Source organism: Ascaphus truei, unplaced genomic scaffold, assembly GCF_040206685.1.
Source record: "Ascaphus truei isolate aAscTru1 unplaced genomic scaffold, aAscTru1.hap1 HAP1_SCAFFOLD_1080, whole genome shotgun sequence".
Lineage (NCBI taxonomy): Eukaryota > Metazoa > Chordata > Amphibia > Anura > Ascaphidae > Ascaphus > Ascaphus truei.
In genome coordinates, this window is record NW_027453946.1 from 65,133 (window position 1) to 89,855 (window position 24,723).

General features: G+C 62.8%; 1 protein-coding gene across 2 annotated transcripts; it reads right to left on the bottom strand.

The window, feature by feature from the left end:
- Positions 1–281: 281 nt before the first annotated feature.
- LOC142475173 (phospholipase ABHD3-like) lies at positions 282–15,370 on the bottom strand. Of its 2 annotated transcripts, none has more exons than XM_075581146.1 (4): positions 14,936–15,370; positions 10,710–10,758; positions 8,971–9,136; positions 282–578 (listed from the first exon to the last, which is right to left on the bottom strand). In XM_075581146.1, the coding sequence occupies exons 1-4, from the start codon at positions 15,238–15,240 to the stop codon at positions 379–381; spliced, it is 720 nt and encodes a 239-aa protein (XP_075437261.1). In that variant the 5' UTR covers positions 15,241–15,370; the 3' UTR covers positions 282–378. The 2 variants fall into 2 exon arrangements, with proteins under 2 accessions (XP_075437261.1, XP_075437260.1); XM_075581145.1 differs by having other exon boundaries at positions 14,918–15,369.
- Between the last annotated feature and the right edge of the window lie 9,353 nt (positions 15,371–24,723).

Consider the following 24,723-nt stretch of genomic DNA (forward strand, 5'->3'; position numbering starts at 1 on the left):
GTATTAGAGGGAGCGGGGGGCAGTTCCTGAACGCTGGGAGTATTAGAGGGAGCGGGGCAGTTCCTGTACGTTGGGAGTATGAGGGAGCGGGGCAGTTCCTGTACGCTGGGAGTATTAGAGGAAGCGGGGCAGTTCCTGAATGCTGGGAGCATTAGAGGAAGCGGGGCAGTTCCTGAACGCTGGGAGTATTAGAGGAAGCGGGGCAGTTCCTGAACGCTGGGAGATACCCCGTGGGGTATAGAGAAGGGCAGTTCCAGTATTAATTTCAGACTGAAAACATGAACCTATAGATAATTTATTGTTTGGGGGCTAATTAAAGATGGCCCCTGGCAGGGTGCAGCCGCGTTGCTGGTGTGGCGCTGGCGCCCGTGGCGGCTCTCACGAGGCAGCGCGGTCCTGTCCCAGGATGCTCAGCTCCTCGCGGTGCTGGAACGCGGACCCCACAAACTGGCGGAACACGCGGTCCATGTAGTTCTGTTGACGCGGGAAGAGGCCTTCCAGGAAGCCGATGTGGCCCCCGTGGGAGGTGAGGAGCAGTGCCACGCAGGGGTTACAGGAGACCTGAGCCACAGGGATGGCTGCAACAAGAAGACCACGGGGCCAGGATGAGGGGGGGTTACCATACCGGGGGGGGGGGGGAGACACACTGTGTGGTATTACTCTGTATTACTCTACGTACAGTGGCAGGTTTCCTAGCTTCCTACTATAGAGAATAACCCGCCTCTCACGGGCCCCCAAAAGGTGGACACTGCTGTCTGTGAGCAGGTTACTGGCTCTGCCCTCCTGTAACCCAGGCTGTGCAGGAAAGCCGTCTCATGCGGCAGGCGTAAGCTTGTAGGGGTCCCCGCGCCCGTGTGACACGGTGAATACGCAGCCTGCTCCCGGCGCCCGTGTGACACGGTGAATACGCAGCCTGCTCCCGGCGCCCGTGTGACACGGTGAATACGCAGCCTGCTCCCGGCGCCCGTGTGACACGGTGAATACGCAGCCTGCTCCCCGCGCCCGTGTGACACGGTGAATACGCAGCCTGCTCCCGGCGCCCGTGTGACACGGTGAATACGCAGCCTGCTCCCGGCGCCCGTGTGACACGGTGAATACGCAGCCTGCTCCCGGCGCCCGTGTGACACGGTGAATACGCAGCCTGCTCCCCGCGCCAGTGTGACACGGTGAATACGCAGCCTGCTCCCGGCCCGTGTGACACGGTGAATACGCAGCCTGCTCCCGGCGCCCGTGTGACACGGTGAATAAGCAGCCTGCTCCCGGCGCCCGTGTGACACGGTGAATACGCAGCCTGCTCCAGGCGCCCGTGTGACACGGTGAATACGCAGCCTGCTCCCCGCGCCCGTGTGACACGGTGAATACGCAGCCTGCTCCCGGCGCCCGTGTGACACGGTGAATACGCAGCCTGCTCCCCGGCGCCCGTGTGACACGGTGAATACGCAGCCTGCTCCCGGCGCCCGTGTGACACGGTGAATACGCAGCCTGCTCCCGGCGCCCGTGTGACACGGTGAATACGCAGCCTGCTCCCGGCGCCCGTGTGTCACGGTGAATACGCAGCCTGCTCCCGGCGCCCGTGTGACACGGTGAATACGCAGCCTGCTCCCCGGCCCGTGTGACACGGTGAATACGCAGCCTGCTCCCGGCGCCCGTGTGACACGGTGAATACGCAGCCTGCTCCCGGCGCCCGTGTGACACGGTGAATACGCAGCCTGCTCCCGGTGCCCGTGTGACACGGTGAATACGCAGCCTGCTCCCCGCGCCCGTGTGACACGGTGAATACGCAGCCTGCTCCCCGGCCCGTGTGACACGGTGAATACGCAGCCTGCTCCCGGCGCCCGTGTGACACGGTGAATACGCAGCCTGCTCCCGGCGTTCGTGTGACACGGTGAATACGCAGCCTGCTCCCCGGCGCCCGTGTGACACGGTGAATACGCAGCCTGCTCCCGGCGCCCGTGTGACACGGTGAATACGCAGCCTGCTCCCCGGCGCCCGTGTGACACGGTGAATACGCAGCCTGCTCCCCGGCGCCCGTGTGACACGGTGAATACGCAGCCTGCTCCCGGCGCCCGTGTGACACGGTGAATACGCAGCCTGCTCCCCGCGCCCGTGTGACACGGTGAATACGCAGCCTGCTCCCGGCGCCCGTGTGACACGGTGAATACGCAGCCTGCTCCCGGCGCCCGTGTGACACGGTGAATACGCAGCCTGCTCCCGGCGCCCGTGTGACACGGTGAATATGCAGCGTGCTCCCGGCGCCCGTGTGACACGGTGAATACGCAGCCTGCTCCCAGCGCCCGTGTGACACGGTGAATACGCAGCCTGCTCCCGGCGCCCGTGTGACACGGTGAATACGCAGCCTGCTCCCGGCGCCCGTGTGACACGGTGAATACGCAGCCTGCTCCCGGCGCCCGTGTGACACGGTGAATACGCAGCCTGCTCCCGGCGCCCGTGTGACACGGTGAATACGCAGCCTGCTCCCAGCGCCCGTGTGACACGGTGAATACGCAGCCTGCTCCCGGGGCCCGTGTGACACGATGAATACGCAGCCTGCTCCCGGGGCCCGTGTGACACGGTGAATACGCAGCCTGCTCCCCGGCGCCCGTGTGACACGGTGAATACGCAGCCTGCTCCCCGGCGCCCGTGTGACACGGTGAATACGCAGCCTGCTCCCGGCGCCCGTGTGACACGGTGAATACGCAGCCTGCTCCCCGGCGCCCGTGTGACACGGTGAATACGCAGCCTGCTCCCGGCGCCCGTGTGACACGGTGAATACGCAGCCTGCTCCCGGCGCCCGTGTGACACGGTGAATACGCAGCCTGCTCCCGGCGCCCGTGTGACACGGTGAATACGCAGCCTGCTCCCGGCGCCCGTGTGACACGGTGAATACGCAGCCTGCTCCCGGCGCCCGTGTGACACGGTGAATATGCAGCGTGCTCCCGGCGCCCGTGTGACACGGTGAATACGCAGCCTGCTCCCAGCGCCCGTGTGACACGGTGAATACGCAGCCTGCTCCCAGCGCCCGTGTGACACGGTGAATACGCAGCCTGCTCCCGGGCCCGTGTGACACGATGAATACGCAGCCTGCTCCCGGCGCCCGTGTGACACGGTGAATACGCAGCCTGCTCCCCGGCGCCCGTGTGACACGGTGAATACGCAGCCTGCTCCCCGGTGCCCGTGTGACACGGTGAATACGCAGCCTGCTCCCGGCGCCCGTGTGACACGGTGAATACGCAGCCTGCTCCCCGGCGCCCGTGTGACACGGTGAATACGCAGCCTGCTCCCCGGCGCCCGTGTGACACGGTGAATACGCAGCCTGCTCCCGGCGCCCGTGTGACACGGTGAATACGCAGCCTGCTCCCGGCGCCCGTGTGACACGGTGAATACGCAGCCTGCTCCCGGCGCCCGTGTGACACGGTGAATACGCAGCCTGCTCCCGGCGCCCGTGTGACACGGTGAATACGCAGCCTGCTCCCCGCGCCCGTGTGACACGGTGAATACGCAGCCTGCTCCCGGCGCCCGTGTGACACGGTGAATACGCAGCCTGCTCCCGGCGCCCGTGTGACACAGTGAATACGCAGCCTGCTCCCGGCGCCCGTGTGACACGGTGAATACGCAGCCTGCTCCCGCGCCCAGTGTGACACGGTGAATACGCAGCCTGCTCCCGGCCCGTGTGACACGGTGAATACGCAGCCTGCTCCCGGCCCGTGTGACACGGTGAATACGCAGCCTGCTCCCGGCCCGTGTGACACGGTGAATACGCAGCCTGCTCCCCGCGCCCGTGTGACACGGTGAATACGCAGCCTGCTCCCGGCGCCCGTGTGACACGGTGAATACGCAGCCTGCTCCCGGCCCGTGTGACACGGTGAATACGCAGCCTGCTCCCGGCGCCCGTGTGACACGGTGAATATATAACGCAGCCTGCTCCCGGCCCGTGTGACACGGTGAATACGCAGCCTGCTCCCGGCCCGTGTGACACGGTGAATACGCAGCCTGCTCCCCGCGCCCGTGTGACACGGTGAATACGCAGCCTGCTCCCGGCGCCCGTGTGACACGGTGAATACGCAGCCTGCTCCCGGCGCCCGTGTGACACGGTGAATACGCAGCCTGCTCCCGGCGCCCGTGTGACACGGTGAATACGCAGCCTGCTCCCGGCGCCGTGTGACACGGTGAATACGCAGCCTGCTCCCGGCGCCCGTGTGACACGGTGAATACGCAGCCTGCTCCCCGGCGCCGTGTGACACGGTGAATACGCAGCCTGCTCCCTGCGCCCGTGTGACACGGTGAATACGCAGCCTGCTCCCGGCCCGTGTGACACGGTGAATACGCAGCCTGCTCCCGGCGCCCGTGTGACACGGTGAATACGCAGCCTGCTCCCCGCGCCCGTGTGACACGGTGAATACGCAGCCTGCTCCCGGCGCCCGTGTGACACGGTGAATACGCAGCCTGCTCCCGGCGCCCGTGTGACACGGTGAATACGCAGCCTGCTCCCGGCGCCCGTGTGACACGGTGAATACGCAGCCTGCTCCCCGGCGCCCGTGTGACACGGTGAATACGCAGCCTGCTCCCGCGCCCGTGTGACACGGTGAATACACAGCCTGCTCCCCGGCGCCCGTGTGACACGGTGAATACACAGCCTGCTCCCGGCGCCCGTGTGACACGGTGAATACGCAGCCTGCTCCCGGCGCCCGTGTGACACGGTGAATACGCAGCCTGCTCCCGCGCCCGTGTGACACGGTGAATACGCAGCCTGCTCCCGCGCCCGTGTGACACGGTGAATACGCAGCCTGCTCCCGGCGCCCGTGTGACACGGTGAATACGCAGCCTGCTCCCCGCGCCCGTGTGACACGGTGAATACGCAGCCTGCTCCCGGCGCCCGTGTGACACGGTGAATACGCAGCCTGCTCCCCGCGCCCGTGTGACACGGTGAATACGCAGCCTGCTCCCGGCCCGTGTGACACGGTGAATACGCAGCCTGCTCCCGGCCCGTGTGACACGGTGAATACGCAGCCTGCTCCCGGCGCCCGTGTGACACGGTGAATACGCAGCCTGCTCCCGCGCCCGTGTGACACGGTGAATACGCAGCCTGCTCCCGGCGCCCGTGTGACACGGTGAATACGCAGCCTGCTCCCGGCGCCCGTGTGACACGGTGAATACGCAGCCTGCTCCCCGCGCCCGTGTGACACGGTGAATACGCAGCCTGCTCCGGCGCCCGTGTGACACGGTGAATACGCAGCCTGCTCCCGGCGCCCGTGTGACACGGTGAATACGCAGCCTGCTCCCGGCGCCCGTGTGACACGGTGAATACGCAGCCTGCTCCCGGCGCCCGTGTGACACGGTGAATACGCAGCCTGCTCCGGCGCCCGTGTGACACGGTGAATACGCAGCCTGCTCCCGCGCCCGTGTGACACGGTGAATACGCAGCCTGCTCCCGCGCCCGTGTGACACGGTGAATACGCAGCCTGCTCCCCGGCGCCCGTGTGACACGGTGAATACGCAGCCTGCTCCCCGCACCCGTGTGACACGGTGAATACGCAGCCTGCTCCCGGCGCCCGTGTGACACGGTGAATACGCAGCCTGCTCCAGGCGCCCGTGTGACACGGTGAATACGCAGCCTGCTCCCCGCGCCCGTGTGACACGGTGAATACGCAGCCTGCTCCCGGCGCCCGTGTGACACGGTGAATACGCAGCCTGCTCCCGGCGCCCGTGTGACACGGTGAATACGCAGCCTGCTCCGGCGCCCGTGTGACACGGTGAATACGCAGCCTGCTCCCGGCGCCCGTGTGACACGGTGAATACGCAGCCTGCTCCCCGGCGCCCGTGTGACACGGTGAATACGCAGCCTGCTCCCGCGCCGTGTGACACGGTGAATACGCAGCCTGCTCCCGGCGCCCGTGTGACACGGTGAATACGCAGCCTGCTCCCCGCGCCCGTGTGACACGGTGAATACGCAGCCTGCTCCCGGCGCCCGTGTGACACGGTGAATACGCAGCCTGCTCCCCGGCGCCCGTGTGACACGGTGAATACGCAGCCTGCTCCCGGCGCCCGTGTGACACGGTGAATACGCAGCCTGCTCCCGGCGCCCGTGTGACACGGTGAATACGCAGCCTGCTCCCGGCGCCCGTGTGACACGGTGAATATGCAGCCTGCTCCCGGCCCGTGTGACACGGTGAATACGCAGCCTGCTCCCCGCGCCTGTGTGACACGGTGAATACGCAGCCTGCTCCCGGCGCCCGTGTGACACGGTGAATACGCAGCCTGCTCCCGGCGCCCGTGTGACACGGTGAATACGCAGCCTGCTCCCGGCCCGTGTGACACGGTGAATACGCAGCCTGCTCCCGGCCCGTGTGACACGGTGAATACGCAGCCTGCTCCCCGCGCCCGTGTGACACGGTGAATACGCAGCCTGCTCCCCGCGCCCGTGTGACACGGTGAGTACACAGCCTGCTCCCCGCGCCCGTGTGACACGGTGAATACGCAGCCTGCTCCCGGTGCCCGTGTGACACGGTGAATACGCAGCCTGCTCCCGGCCCGTGTGACACGGTGAATACGCAGCCTGCTCCCCGCGCCCGTGTGACACGGTGAGTACGCAGCCTGCTCCCCGGCGCCCGTGTGACACGGTGAATACGCAGCCTGCTCCCGGCCCGTGTGACACGGTGAATACGCAGCCTGCTCCCCGCGCCCGTGTGACACGGTGAGTACGCAGCCTGCTCCCCGGCGCCCGTGTGACACGGTGAATACGCAGCCTGCTCCCCGGCGCCCGTGTGACACGGTGAATACGCAGCCTGCTCCCGCGCCCGTGTGACACGGTGAATACGCATCCTGCTCCCGGTGCCCGTGTGACACGGTGAATACGCAGCCTGCTCCCGGTGCCCGTGTGACACGGTGAATACGCAGCCTGCTCCCGGCGCCCGTGTGACACGGTGAATACGCAGCCTGCTCCCGGCGCCCGTGTGACACGGTGAATACGCAGCCTGCTCCCCGCGCCCGTGTGACACGGTGAATACGCAGCCTGCTCCCGGCGCCCGTGTGACACGGTGAATACGCAGCCTGCTCCCGCGCCCGTGTGACACGGTGAATACGCAGCCTGCTCCCGGCGCCCGTGTGACACGGTGAATACGCAGCCTGCTCCCAGCGCCCGTGTGACACGGTGAATACGCAGCCTGCTCCCGGCCCGTGTGACACGGTGAATACGCAGCCTGCTCCCCGCGCCCGTGTGACACGGTGAGTACGCAGCCTGCTCCCAGCGCCCGTGTGACACGGTGAATACGCAGCCTGCTCCCGGCGCCCGTGTGACACGGTGAATACGCAGCCTGCTCCCCGCGCCCGTGTGACACGGTGAATACGCAGCCTGCTCCCGGCGCCCGTGTGACACGGTGAATACGCAGCCTGCTCCCCGCGCCCGTGTGACACGGTGAATACGCAGCCTGCTCCCCGGCGCCCGTGTGACACGGTGAATACGCAGCCTGCTCCCCGGCGCCCGTGTGACACGGTGAATACGCAGCCTGCTCCCGGCGCCCGTGTGACACGGTGAATACGCAGCCTGCTCCCCGCGCCCGTGTGACACGGTGAATACGCAGCCTGCTCCCGGCGCCCGTGTGACACGGTGAATACGCAGCCTGCTCCCGGCGCCCGTGTGACACGGTGAATACGCAGCCTGCTCCCGGCGCCCGTGTGACACGGTGAATACGCAGCCTGCCCGGCCGTGTGACACGGTGATACGCAGCCTGCTCCCCGGCGCCCGTGTGACACGGTGAATACGCAGCCTGCTCCCGGCCCGTGTGACACGGTGAATACGCAGCCTGCTCCCCGGCGCCCGTGTGACACGGTGAATACGCAGCCTGCTCCCGGCGCCCGTGTGACACGGTGAATACGCAGCCTGCTCCCGGCGCCCGTGTGACACGGTGAATACGCAGCCTGCTCCCCGGCGCCCGTGTGACACGGTGAATACGCAGCCTGCTCCCCGGCGCCCGTGTGACACGGTGAATACGCAGCCTGCTCCCCGGCGCCCGTGTGACACGGTGAATACGCAGCCTGCTCCCCGCGCCCGTGTGACACAGTGAATACGCAGCCTGCTCCCGGCGCCCGTGTGACACGGTGAATACGCAGCCTGCTCCCCGGCGCCCGTGTGACACGGTGAATACGCAGCCTGCTCCCGGCGCCCGTGTGACACGGTGAATACGCAGCCTGCTCCCCGCGCCCGTGTGACACGGTGAATACACAGCCTGCTCCCGGCGCCCGTGTGACACGGTGAATACGCAGCCTGCTCCCCGCGCCCGTGTGACACGGTGAATACGCAGCCTGCTCCCCGCGCCCGTGTGACACGGTGAATACGCAGCCTGCTCCCGGCACCCGTGTGACACGGTGAATACGCAGCCTGCTCCCGGCCCGTGTGACACGGTGAATACGCAGCCTGCTCCCGGCGCCCGTGTGACACGGTGAATACGCAGCCTGCTCCCCGGCGCCCGTGTGACACGGTGAATACGCAGCCTGCTCCCGGCGCCCGTGTGACACGGTGAATACGCAGCCTGCTCCCGGCGCCCGTGTGACACGGTGAATACGCAGCCTGCTCCCGGCGCCCGTGTGACACGGTGAATACGCAGCCTGCTCCCGGCGCCCGTGTGACACGGTGAATACGCAGCCTGCTCCCCGCGCCCGTGTGACACGGTGAATACGCAGCCTGCTCCCGGCGCCCGTGTGACACGGTGAATACGCAGCCCGCTCCCGGCGCCCGTGTGACACGGTGAATACGCAGCCTGCTCCCGGCGCCCGTGTGACACGGTGAATACGCAGCCTGCTCCCGGCGCCCGTGTGACACGGTGAATACGCAGCCTGCTCCCCGCGCCCGTGTGACACGGTGAATACGCAGCCTGCTCCCCGCGCCCGTGTGACACGGTGAATACGCAGCCTGCTCCCCGCGCCCGTGCGGCTGGTGCTATGGGTGACAAATGATTAAGGGGCTGCGGTGCTCACCATGGTTGGGGGAGAAGGGGTCATCGGCAGCATTGAGACAGAGGACGGGGGTCCGGATCTGACTGACTTTGTGGTCGGGACTGGCGTGGTGATAATAATCCTCACATGACCGGAAACCAAACACCACCGCGGTGTAACGCGCGTCAAACTCACGGATAGAGCGCGCCTGTGAGAGGGGGAGAGAGCGAGGGGGAGAGAGTGAGGGGGAGAGAGCGAGGGGGAGGGAGTGAGCCTGTGAGAGGGGGAGAGAGTGAGGGGGAGAGAGTGAGGGGGAGAAAGCGAGGGGGAGGGAGCGAGGGGGAGAGAGTGAGCCTGTGAGAGGGGGAGGGAGCGAGGGGGAGGGAGCGAGGGGGAGGGAGCGAGGGGGAGAGAGCGAGGGGGAGGGAGCAAGGGGGAGGGAGCGAGGGGGAGAGAGTGAGCCTGTGAGAGGGGGAGAGAGCGAGGGGGAGGGAGTGAGGGGGAGAGAGTGAGCCTGTGAGAGGGGGAGAGAGTGAGGGGGAGAGAGCGAGGGGGAGAGAGCGAGGGGGAGGGAGCGAAGGGGAGGGAGCGAGGGGGAGGGAGCGAGGGGGAGGGAGCGAGGGGGAGACAGTGCGAGCCCAAGGAGAACAAGAGGGCCCAGGACAAGAGAGACAGAGAGAGAGCAAAGACATTAACCCCAACTCAGCCCGGGGCATTAACCCCAACTCAGCACGGGGCATTAACCCGAAATCAGCACGGGGCATTAACCCGAACTCAGCACGGGGCATTAACCCGAACTCAACACGGGGCATTAACCCGAACACGGGGCATTAACCCGAACTCAACACGGGGCATTAACCCGAACACGGGGCATTAACCCCAACTCAGCACGGGGCATTAACCCGAACACGGGGCATTAACCCGAAATCAGCACGGGGCATTAACCCGAACTCAACACGGGGCATTAACCCGAACACGGGGCATTAACCCCAACTCAGCACGGGGCATTAACCCGAACTCAGCACGGGGCATTAACCCCAACACAGCCCGGGGCATTAACCCGAACTCAGCCCGGGGCATTAACCTGAACTCAGCCCGGGGCATTAACCCGAACTCAGCCCGGGGCATTAACCCAAACTCAGCCCGGGGCATTAACCCCAACTCAGCCCGGGGCATTAACCCGAACTCAGCACGGGGCATTAACCTGAACTCAGCACGGGGCATTAACCCGAACTCAGCCCGGGGCATTAACCCCAACTCAGCCCGGGGCATTAACCCGAACTCAGCCCGGGGCATTAACCCGAACTCAGCACGGGGCATTAACCCGAACTCAGCCCGGGGCATTAACCTGAACTCAGCCCGGGGCATTAACCCGAACTTAGCCCGGGGCATTAACCCGAACTCAGCCCGGGGCATTAACCCCAACTCAGCCCGGGGCATTAACCCGAACTCAGCACGGGGCATTAACCTGAACTCAGCACGGGGCATTAACCCCAACTCAGCCCGGGGCATTAACCCGAACTCAGCCCGGGGCATTAACCCGAACTCAGCCCGGGGCATTAACCCGAACTCAGCCCGGGGCATTAACCCGAACTCAGCCCGGGGCATTAACCCCAACTCAGCCCGGGGCATTAACCCGAACTCAGCACGGGGCATTAACCCGAACTCAGCACGGGGCATTAACCTGAACTCAGCACGGGGCATTAACCCGAACTCAGCCCGGGGCATTAACCCGCACTCAGCCCGGGGCGGCTGAGAGGAAAGACTCCCTCCCCCTTTACCTGCAGCACATGATCCACATCTAACACCTTCTCAATGACAGCACGGTGTCTGCAAAAGAGAAGAGAGTGTCAGCGAGAAGAGAGACTGCGCGCGAGAGTGTCAGCGAGAAGAGAGACTGCGCGCGAGAGTGTCAGCGAGAAGAGAGACTGCGCGCGAGAGTGTCAGCGAGAAGAGAGACTGCGCGCGAGAGTGTCAGCGAGAAGAGACTGCGCGCGAGAGTGTCAGCGAGAAGAGAGACTGCGCGCGAGAGTGTCAGCGAGAAGAGAGACTGCACGCGAGAGTGTCAGCGAGAAGAGAGACTGCGCGCGAGAGTGTCAGAGAGAAGAGAGACTGCGCGCGAGAGTGTCAGCGAGAAGAGAGACTGCGCGCGAGAGTGTCAGCGAGAAGAGACTGCGCGCGAGAGTGTCAGCGAGAAGAGACTGCGCGCGAGAGTGTCAGCGAGAAGAGACTGCGCGCGAGAGTGTCAGCGAGAAGAGAGACTGCGCGCGAGAGTGTCAGCGAGAAGAGAGACTGCGCGCGAGAGTGTCAGCGAGAAGAGACTGCGCGCGAGAGTGTCAGCGAGAAGACAGACTGCGCGCGAGAGTGTCAGCGAGAAGAGAGACTGCGCGCGAGAGTGTCAGCGAGAAGAGAGACTGCGCGCGAGAGTGTCAGCGAGAAGAGAGACTGCGCGCGAGAGTGTCAGCGAGAAGAGAGACTACGCGCGAGAGTGTCAGCGAGAAGAGAGACTGCGCGCGAGAGTGTCAGCGAGAAGAGAGTAATCAGAGACGACAGGCAGAACCATGAATGACGGACATACACAGACACACACTCAGGCACACATACAGGCAGACAGACACACACTCAGGCACACATACAGGCAGACAGACACACACTCAGGCACACATACAGGCAGACAGACACACACTCAGGCACACATACACAGACACACACTCAGGCACACATACACAGACACACACTCAGGCATACATACACACACACACACACTCAGGCACACATACAGACACACACTCAGGCACACATACACAGACACACACTCAGGCACACATACACAGACACACACTCAGGCATACATACACACACACACACACACACACTCAGGCACACATACAGACACACACTCAGGCACACATACACAGACACACACTCAGGCACACATACACAGACACACTCAGGCACACATACATACACAGACACACACTCAGGCACACATACACAGACACACACTCAGGCACACATACATACACAGACACACACTCAGGCACACATACATACACAGACACACACTCAGGCACACATAAAGGACAGACAGGCACACATACACAGACACACACTCAGGCACACATACATACACAGACACACACTCAGGCACACATACATACACAGACACACACTCAGGCACACATAAAGGACAGACAGGCACACATACAGGACAGACAGGCACACACACAGGCAGACAGGCACACACAGGCAGACAGGCACACATACAGGCAGACAGGCACACACAGGCAGACAGGCACACACAGGCAGACAGGCACACATACAGGCAGACAGGCACACACACAGACACACACTTAGGCACACATACAGGCACACACACAGGACAGACAGACATACACACTCAGGCACACATACAGGCAGACAGGCACACATACAGGCACACAGGCACACAGGCACACATACAGGCAGACAGGCACACATACAGGCAGACAGGCACACATACAGGCAGACAGGCACACATAAAGGCAGACAGGCACACATACAGGCAGACAGGCACACATACAGGCAGTCAGGCACACATACAGGCAGTCAGGCACACATACAGGCAGTCAGGCACACATACAGGCAGACAGGCACACATACAGGCAGACAGGCACACAGACATACACTCAGGCACACATACAGGCAGACAGGCACACATACAGGCAGACAGGCACACACACAGGCAGACAGGCACACACACAGGCAGACAGGAACACACACAGGCAGACAGGCACACACACAGGCAGACAGGAACACACACAGGCAGACAGGCACACACACAGGCAGACAGGCACACATACAGGCAGACAGGCACACATACAGGCAGACAGGCACACACACAGGCAGACAGGCACACACACAGGCAGACAGGCACACACACAGGCAGACAGGCACACACACAGGCAGACAGGCACACACACACTCAGGCACACATACAGACACACACTCAGGCACACATACACAGACACACTCAGGCACACATACATACACAGACACACACTCAGGCACACATACACAGACACACACTCAGGCACACATACATACACACACACACACTCAGGCACACATACATACACACACACACACTCAGGCACACATACATACACACACACACACACACTCAGGCACACATACATACACAGACACACACTCAGGGACACATACACAGAGACACACTCAGGCACAGGCACACACACAGGCAGACAGGAACACACACAGGCAGACAGGCACACACACAGGCAGACAGGCACACATACAGGCAGACAGGCACACATACAGGCAGACAGGCACACACACAGGCAGACAGGCACACACACAGGCAGACAGGCACACACACAGGCAGACAGGCACACACACAGGCAGACAGGCACACACACAGGCAGACAGGCACACACACACTCAGGCACACATACAGACACACACTCAGGCACACATACACAGACACACTCAGGCACACATACATACACAGACACACACTCAGGCACACATACACAGACACACACTCAGGCACACATACATACACACACACACACTCAGGCACACATACATACACACACACACACTCAGGCACACATACATACACACACACACACTCAGGCACACATACATACACAGACACACACTCAGGGACACATACACAGAGACACACTCAGGCACAGGCACACACACAGGCAGACAGGCACACACACAGGCAGACAGGCACACACACAGGCAGACAGGCACACACACAGGCAGACAGGCACACACACAGGCAGACAGGCACACACACAGGCAGACAGGCACACACACAGGCAGACAGGCACACACACAGGCAGGCAGGCACACACACAGGCAGACAGGCACACACACAGGCAGACAGGCACACACACAAGCAGACAGGCACACACACAGGCAGACAGGAACACACACAGGCAGACAGGCACACACAGGCAGACAGGCACACACACAGGCAGACAGGCACACACACAGGCAGACAGGCACACACACAGGCAGACAGGCACACACACAGGCAGACAGGCACACACACAGGCAGACAGGCACACACACAGGCAGACAGGCACACACACAGGCAGACAGACACGCAGGCAGACAGGCACACACGCAGGCAGACAGGCACACATACAGGCAGACAAGCACACATACAGGCAGACAGGCACACACACAGGCAGACAGGCACACATACAGGACAGAGAGGCACACATACAGGCAGACAGGCACACACACAGGCAGACAGGCACACACACAGGAAGACAGGCACACAGACACACACACAGGCAGACAGGCACACATACAGGCAGACAGGCACAGGCACACATACAGGCAGACAGACATACACAGGCACACACAAACGCAGACAGGCACAGACACACAAATGCAGACAGACAGGTACGCACACACACAGGCACACACACAGACAGGCAAACACACAAAGAAGCACACAGGCACAGACACGCACACACAGACACACACACAGGCACACACAGGAAGAAAGGCAGGCACACAGACACACAAACGCAGACAGGCACAGACACACACAGACACACACACACACAGACAAACACAAACGCAGACAGTCAGGTACGCAAACACAGGCACATACACAGACACACAGTTAGACACACACACAAACAGACACACACAGACACACACACAGGCACAGACACACACACACACAGACACACACACAGACACACACACACAGACACACACACACAGACACACACACACAGACACACACACACACACAGACACACACACACAGACACACACACACACAGACACACAGACAGACACACACACACACACACACACAGACACACACACACACAGACAGACACACACACACACACACAGACAGACACACACACAGACAGACAGACACACACACACAGACACACACACACAGACACACACAGACACACACAGACACACACACACAGACACACACAGAGAGACAGCTGGGGACCTCTGCACAGTGTTCCTAAGCCCTTTGGTCAGGTTGCGGTTGAAGATCAGATAATTGAGTGGCTCCTCCAGAGAAAGAGCGGACTCAAACGTGTTCCACACGACGGAGAGTGTGAGCGCTGCGACGAGCTGCGAGGAAGAGCCGCGGGCGGCCAGGTAATTCAGAAGCGTCATCCTAAGAAGGAATATATGAGATGGATCACCATGGGGGGGAGGGGGGAAACATGGCACACTCAAAACAGAGGACACACCAGTACTGTCTGCGGTAAGGTGGGGAAGGGGCTTCACTAGGGATAGGTAGTCCATGGACCCAACAGGGTCGGATCTGGGGTGCCGATGAGGGTGGAGTCCAGGCCCCAATCTGTGTGAACAGCGCTCTCAGAACCCCACACGGAACAGCGCTCCCAGAACCCCACACGGAACAGCGCTCCCAGAACCCCACACGGAACAGCGCTCCCAGAACCCCACACGGAACAGCGCTCCCAGAACCCCACACGGAACAGCGCTCCGAGAACCCCACACGGAACAGCGCTCCCAGAACCCCACACGGAACAGCGCTCCCAGAACCCCACACGGAACAGCGCTCCCAGAACCCCACACGGAACAGCGCTCTCAGAACCCCACACAGAACAGCGCTCCCAGAACCCCACACAGAACAGCGCTCCCAGAACCCCACACAGAACAGCGCTCCCAGAACCCCACACGGAACAGCGCTCCCAGAACCCCACACGGAACAGCGCTCCCAGAACCCCACACGGAACAGCGCTCCCAGAACCCCACACGGAACAGCGCTCCCAGAACCCCACACGGAACAGCGCTCCCAGAACCCCACACGGAACAGCACTCCCAGAACCCCACACGGAACAGCGCTCCCAGAACCCCACACGGAACAGCGCTCCCAGAACAGCGCTCCCAGAACCCCACACGGAACAGCGCTCCCAGAACAGCGCTCCCAGAACCCCACATGAAACAGCGCTCCCAGAACCCCACACGGAACAGCGCTCCCAGAACCCCACACGGAACAGCGCTCCCAGAACCCCACACGGAACAGCGCTCCCAGAACCCCACACGGAACAGCGCTCCCAGAACCCCACACGGAACAGCGCTCCCACAACCCCACACGGAACAGAACCCCACACGGAACAGCGCTCCCAGAACCCCACACAGAACAGCGCTCCCAGAACCCCACACGGAACAGAACCCCACACGGAACAGCGCTCCCAGAACCCCACACGGAACAGCGCTCCCAGAACCCCACACGAAACAGCGCTCACAGAACCCCACACAGAACAGCACTCCCAGAACCCCACACGGAACAGCGCTCCCAGAACCCCACACGGAACAGCGCTCCCAGAACAGCGCTCCCAGAACCCCACACGGAACAGCGCTCCCAGAACAGCGCTCCCAGAACCCCACATGAAACAGCGCTCTCAGAACCCCACACGGAACAGCGCTCCCAGAACCCCACACGGACCAGCGCTCCCAGAACCCCACATGGAACAGCGCTCCCAGAACCCCACACGGAACAGCGCTCCCAGAACCCCACACAGAACAGCGCTCCCACAACCCCACACGGAACAGAACCCCACACGGAACAGCGCTCCCAGAACCCCACACAGAACAGCGCTCCCAGAACCCCACACGGAACAGAACCCCACACGGAACAGCGCTCCCAGAACCCCACACGGAACAGCGCTCCCAGAACCCCACACGAAACAGCGCTCACAGAACCCCACACAGAACAGCACTCCCAGAACCCCACACGGAACAGCGCTCCCAGAACCCCACACGGAACAGCGCTCCCTCAACCCCACACGGAACAGAAACCCCACACGGAACAGCGCTCCCAGAACCACACACGGAACAGAACCCCACACGGAAAAGCGCTCCCTCAACCCCACACGGAACAGAACCCCACACGGAACAGAACCCCACACGGAACAGCGCTCCCAGAACCCCACACGGAACAGCGCTCCCAGAACCCCACACGAAACAGCGCTCACAGAACCCCACACAGAACAGCACTCCCAGAACCCCACACGGAACAGCGCTCCCAGAACCCCACACGGAACAGCGCTCCCTCAACCCCACACGGAACAGAAACCCCACACGGAACAGCGCTCCCAGAACCACACACGGAACAGAACCCCACACGGAAAAGCGCTCCCTCAACCCCACACGGAACAGAACCCCACACGGAACAGCGCTCCCAGAACCCCACACGGAACAGCGCTCCCAGAACAGCGCTCCCAGAACCCCACACGGAACAGCGCTCCCAGAACAGCACTCCCAGAATCCCACACGGAACAGTGCTCCCAGAACCCCACACGGAACAGCGCTCCCAGAACAGCGCTCCCAGAACCCCACACGGAACAGCGCTCCCAGAACAGCGCTCCCAGAACCCCACATGAAACAGCGCTCTCAGAACCCCACACGGAACAGCGCTCCCAGAACCCCACACGGAACAGCGCTCCCAGAACCCCACATGGAACAGCGCTCCCAGTACCCCACACGGAACAGCGCTCCCAGAACCCCACACAGAACAGCGCTCCCACAACCCCACATGGAACAGAACCCCACACGGAACAGCGCTCCCAGAACCCCACACAGAACAGCGCTCCCAGAACCCCACACGGAACAGAACCCCACACGGAACAGCGCTCCCAGAACCCCACACAGAACAGCGCTCCTAGAACACACGGAACAGAACCCCACACGGAACAGCGCTCCCAGAACCCCACATGGAACAGCACTCCCTCAACCCCACACGGAACAGAACCCCACACGGAACAGCGGTCCCAGAACCCCACACGGAAAAGCGCTCCCAGAACCCCACACGGAACAGCGGTCCCAGAACCCCACACGGAACAGCGGTCCCAGAACCCCATACGGAACAGCGCTCCCAGAACCCCATACAGAACAGCGGTCCCAGAACCCCACACGGAACAGCGCTCCCAGAACAGCGCTCCCAGAACCCCACACGGAACAGCGCTCCCAGAACAGCGCTCCCAGAATCCCACACGGAACAGCGCTCCCAGAACCCCACACGGAACAGCGCTCCCAGAACAGCGCTCCCAGAACCCCACACGGAACAGCGCTCCCAGAACAGCGCTCCCAGAACCCCACATGAAACAGCGCTCTCAGAACCCCACACGGAACAGCGCTCCCAGAACCCCACACGGAACAGCGCTCCCAGAACCCCACATGGAACAGCGCTCCCAGAACCCCACACGGAACAGCGCTCCCAGAACCCCACACAGAACAGCGCTCCCACAACCCCACACGGAACAGAACCCCACACGGAACAGCGCTCCCAGAACCCCACACAGAACAGCGCTCCCAGAACCCCACACGGAACAGAACCCCACACGGAACAGCGCTCCCAGAACCCCACACAGAACAGCGCTCCTAGAACCCCACACGGAACAGAACCCCACACGGAACAGCGCTCCCAGAACCCCACACGAAACAGCGCTCACAGAACCCCACACAAAACAGCACTCCCAGAACCCCACACGGAACAGCGCTCCCAGAACCCCACACGGAACAGCGCTCCCAGAACCCCACACGGAACAGCGCTCCCAGAACCCCACACGGAACAGCGCTCCCAGAACCCCACACGGTACAGCGCTCCCAGAACCCCACACGGAACAGCGCTCCCAGAACCCCACACGGAACAGCGCTCCCAGAACCCCACACGGAACAGAACCCCACACGGAACAGCGCTCCCTCAACCCCACACGGAACAGAACCCCACACGGAACAGCGGTCCCAGAACCCCACACGGAAAAGCGCTCCCAGAACCCCACACGGAACAGCGCTCCCAGAACCCCACACGGAACAGCGCTCCCATATCCCAACACGGAACAGCGCACCCAGAACCCCACATGGAACAGCGCTCCCAGAACAGCGCTCCCAGAACCCCACACGGAACAGCGCTCCCAGAACAGCGCTCCCAGAACCCCACATGAAACAGCGCTCTCAGAACCCCACACGGAACAGCGCTCCCAGAACCCCACACGGAACAGCGCTCCCAGAACCCCACATGGAACAGCGCTCCCAGAACCCCACACGAAACAGCGCTCACAGAACCCCACACAGAACAGCACTCCCAGAACCCCACACGGAACAGCGCTCCCAGAACCCCACACGGAACAGCGCTCCCTCAACCCCACACGGAACAGAAACCCCACACGGAACAGCGCTCCCAGAACCACACACGGAACAGAACCCCACACGGAAAAGCGCTCCCTCAACCCCACACGGAACAGAACCCCACACGGAACAGAACCCCACACGGAACAGCGCTCCCAGAACCCCACACGGAACAGCGCTCCCAGAACCCCACACGAAACAGCGCTCACAGAACCCCACACAGAACAGCACTCCCAGAACCCCACACGGAACAGCGCTCCCAGAACCCCACACGGAACAGCGCTCCCTCAACCCCACACGGAACAGAAACCCCACACGGAACAGCGCTCCCAGAACCACACACGGAACAGAACCCCACACGGAAAAGCGCTCCCTCAACCCCACACGGAACAGAACCCCACACGGAACAGCGCTCCCAGAACCCCACACGGAACAGCGCTCCCAGAACAGCGCTCCCAGAACCCCACACGGAACAGCGCTCCCAGAACAGCACTCCCAGAATCCCACACGGAACAGTGCTCCCAGAACCCCACACGGAACAGCGCTCCCAGAACAGCGCTCCCAGAACCCCACACGGAACAGCGCTCCCAGAACAGCGCTCCCAGAACCCCACATGAAACAGCGCTCTCAGAACCCCACACGGAACAGCGCTCCCAGAACCCCACACGGAACAGCGCTCCCAGAACCCCACATGGAACAGCCCTCCCAGTACCCCACACGGAACAGCGCTCCCAGAACCCCACACAGAACAGCGCTCCCACAACCCCACATGGAACAGAACCCCACACGGAACAGCGCTCCCAGAACCCCACACAGAACAGCGCTCCCAGAACCCCACACGGAACAGAACCCCACACGGAACAGCGCTCCCAGAACCCCACACAGAACAGTGCTCCTAGAACACACGGAACAGAACCCCACACGGAACAGCGCTCCCAGAACCCCACATGGAACAGCACTCCCTCAACCCCACACGGAACAGAACCCCACACGGAACAGCGGTCCCAGAACCCCACACGGAAAAGCGCTCCCAGAACCCCACACGGAACAGCGGTCCCAGAACCCCACACGGAACAGCGGTCCCAGAACCCCATACGGAACAGCGCTCCCAGAACCCCATACAGAACAGCGGTCCCAGAACCCCACACGGAACAGCGCTCCCAGAACAGCGCTCCCAGAACCCCACACGGAACAGCGCTCCCAGAACAGCGCTCCCAGAATCCCACACGGAACAGCGCTCCCAGAACCCCACACGGAACAGCGCTCCCAGAACAGCGCTCCCAGAACCCCACACGGAACAGCGCTCCCAGAACAGCGCTCCCAGAACCCCACATGAAACAGCGCTCTCAGAACCCCACACGGAACAGCGCTCCCAGAACCCCACACGGAACAGCGCTCCCAGAACCCCACATGGAACAGCGCTCCCAGAACCCCACACGGAACAGCGCTCCCAGAACCCCACACGGAACAGCGCTCCCAGAACCCCACACAGAACAGCGCTCCCACAACCCCACACGGAACAGCGCTCCCAGAACCCCACACAGAACAGCGCTCCCAGAACCCCACACGGAACAGAACCCCACACGGAACAGCGCTCCCAGAACCCCACACAGAACAGCGCTCCTAGAACCCCACACGGAACAGAACCCCACACGGAACAGCGCTCCCAGAACCCCACACGAAACAGCGCTCACAGAACCCCACACAAAACAGCACTCCCAGAACCCCACACGGAACAGCGCTCCCAGAACCCCACACGGAACAGCGCTCCCAGAACCCCACACGGAACAGCGCTCCCAGAACCCCACACGGAACAGCGCTCCCAGAACCCCACACGGTACAGCGCTCCCAGAACCCCACACGGAACAGCGCTCCCAGAACCCCACACGGAACAGCGCTCCCAGAACCCCACACGGAACAGCACTCCCAGAACCCCACACGGAACAGCGCTCCCAGAACCCCACACGGAACAGCGCTCCCAGAACCCCACACGGAACAGCGCTCCCAGAACCCCACACGGAACAGCGCTCCCAGAACCCCACACGGAACAGCGCTCCCAGAACCCCACACGGTACAGCGCTCCCAGAACCCCACACGGTACAGCGCTCCCAGAACCCCACACGGAACAGCGCTCCCAGAACCCCACACGGAACAGCGCTCCCAGAACCCCACACGGAACAGAACCCCACACGGAACAGCGCTCCCTCAACCCCACACGGAACAGAACCCCACACGGAACAGCGGTCCCAGAACCCCACACGGAAAAGCGCTCCCAGAACCCCACACGGAACAGCGCTCCCAGAACCCCACACGGAACAGCGCTCCCATATCCCAACACGGAACAGCGCACCCAGAACCCCACATGGAACAGCGCTCCCAGAACCCCACACGGAACAGAACCCCACACGGAACAGCGCTCCCAGAACCCCACATGGAACAGCGCCCCCAGAACCCCACACGGAACAGCGCTCCCAGAACCCCACACGGAACAGCGCTCCCAGAACCCCACACGGAACAGCGCTCCCAGAACCCCACACGGAACAGCGCTCCCAGAACCCCACACGGAACAGCGCTCCCAGAACCCCACACGGAACAGCGCTCCCAGAACCCCACACGGAACAGCGCTCCCAGAACCATACACGGAACAGCGCTCCCAGAACCATACACGGAACAGCGCTCCCAGAACCCCACACGGAACAGCGCTCTCAGAACCCCACACAGAACAGCGCTCCCAGAACCCCACACGGAACAGCGCTCTCAGAACCCCACACGGAACAGCGCTCCCAGAATAGCTCTCCTAGAACCCCACACGGAACAGCGCTCCCAGAACCCCACACGGAACAGCGGTCTCAGAACCCCACACAGAACAGCACTCCCAGAACCCCACACAGAACAGCGCTCCCAGAACCCAACACGGAACAGTGCTCCCAGAACCCCACACTGAACAGAACCCCACACGGAACAGCGCTCCCAGAACCCCACACGGAACAGCGCTCCCAGAACCCCACACGGAACAGCGGTCTCAGAACTCCACACGGAACAGCGCTCCCAGAACCCCACACGGAACAGCACTCCCAGAACCCCACACGGAACAGCGCTCCCAGAACCCCACACGGAACAGCGCTCCCAGAACCCCACACGGAACAGCGCTCCCAGAACCCCACACGGAACAGCGCTCCCAGAACCCCACACAGAACAGCGCTCCCAGAACCCCACACGGAACAGCGCTCCCAGAACCCCACACGGAACAGCGCTCCCAGAACCCCACACGGAACAGCGCTCCCAGAACCCCACACGGAACAGCGCTCCCAGAACAGCGCTCCCAGAACCCCACACGGAACAGCGCTCCCAGAACCCCACACGGAACAGCGCTCCCAGAACAGCGCTCTCAGAACCCCACACAAAACAGCGCTCTCAGAACCCCACACGAAACAGCGCTCTCAGAACCCCACACGAAACAGCGCTCCCAGAACCCCACACGGAACAGCGCTCCCAGAACCCCACACGAAACAGCGCTCTCAGAACCCCACACGAAACAGCGCTCCCAGAACCCCACATGGAACAGCGCTCCCAGAACCCCACACGGAACAGTGCTCCCAGAACAGCGCTCCCAGAACCCCACACGGAACAGCGCTCCCAGAACCCCACACGGAACAGCGCTCCCAGAACCCCACACGGAACAGCGCTCCCAGAACCCCACACGGAACAGCGCTCCCAGAACCCCACACAGAACAGCGCTCCCAGAAACCCACACGGAACAGCGGTCCCAGAACCCCACACGGAGCAGCGGTCCCAGAACCCCACACGGAACAGCGGTCCTAGAACCCCACACGGAACAGCTCTCCCAGAACCCCACATGGAACAGCGCTCCCAGAACCCCACATGGAACAGCTCTCCCAGAACCCCACACGGAACAGCGCTCCCAGAACCCCACACGGAACAGCGCTCCCAGAACCCCACACGGAACAGCGCTCCCAGAACCCCACACGGAACAGCGCTCTCAGAACCCCACACAGAACAGCGCTCCCAGAACCCCACACAGAACAGCGCTCCCAGAACCCCACACGGAACAGCGCTCCCAGAACAGCGCTCCCAGAACCCCACACGGAACAGCGCTCCCAGAACCCCACACGGAACAGCGCTCCCAGAACCCCACACGGAACAGCGCTCCCAGAACAGCGCTCCCAGAACCCCACACGGAACAGCGCTCCCAGAACCCCACACGGAACAGCGCTCCCAGAACCCCACACGGAACAGCGCTCCCAGAACCCCACACGGAACAGCGCTCCCAGAACCCCACACAGAACAGCGCTCCCAGAAACCCACACGGAACAGCGGTCCCAGAACCCCACACGGAGCAGCGGTCCCAGAACCCCACACGGAACAGCGGTCCTAGAACCCCACACGGAACAGCTCTCCCAGAACCCCACATGGAACAGCGCTCCCAGAACCCCACATGGAACAGCTCTCCCAGAACCCCACACGGAACAGCGCTCCCAGAACCCCACACGGAACAGCGCTCCCAGAACCCCACACGGAACAGCGCTCCCAGAACCCCACACGGAACAGCGCTCCCAGAACCCCACACGGAACAGCGCTCCCAGAACCCCACACGGAACAGCGCTCCCAGAACCCCACACGGAACAGCGCTCTCAGAACCCCACACAGAACAGCGCTCCCAAAACCCCACACAGAACAGCGCTCCCAGAACCCCACACGGAACAGCGCTCTCAGAACCCCACACAGAACAGCGCTCCCAGAACCCCACACAGAACAGCGCTCCCAGAACCCCACACGGAACAGCGCTCCCAGAACCCCACACGGAACAGCGCTCCCAGAACCCCACACAGAACAGCGCTCCCAGAACCCCACACGGAACAGCGCTCCCAGAACAGCGCTCCCAGAACCCCACACGGAACAGCGCTCCCAGAACCCCACACGGAACAGCGCTCCCAGAACCCCACACGGAACAGCGCTCCCAGAACCCCACACAGAACAGCGCTCCCAGAACCCCACACAGAACAGCGCTCCCAGAACCCCACACAGCATAAGCCAAAGACTCTTTATTGGAAGTACAAGGATGACCTCTGTATAGTAACGTGAGAAGGTGCCTACAGGACAATAAAACTGCTGTTTGAAGGAATAAAGTTCCTGGCGCCCATCATTGTGTATCAACGCCCGGCCTGCACCCTGACCAACGCCCGGCCTGCACCCTGACCAACGCCCGGCCTGTACGAGGCCTGCACCCTGACCAACGCCCGGCCTGCACCCTGACCAACGCCCGGCCTGCACCCTGACCAACGCCCGGCCTGCACCCTGACCAACGCCCGGCCGGTACGAGGCCTGCACCCTGACCAACGCCCGGCCGGTACGAGGCCTGCACCCTGACCAACGCCCGGCCTGCACCCTGACCAACGCCCGGCCTGCACCCTGACCAACGCCCGGCCTGCACCCTGACCAATGCTCGGCCTGGACGAGGCCTGCACCCTGACCAACGCCCGGCCTGTACGAGGCCTGCACCCTGACCAACGCCCGGCCTGCACCCTGACCAACGCCCGGCCTGCACCCTGACCAACGCCCGGCCTGTACGAGGCCTGCACCCTGACCAACGCCCGGCCTGTACGAGGCCTGCAC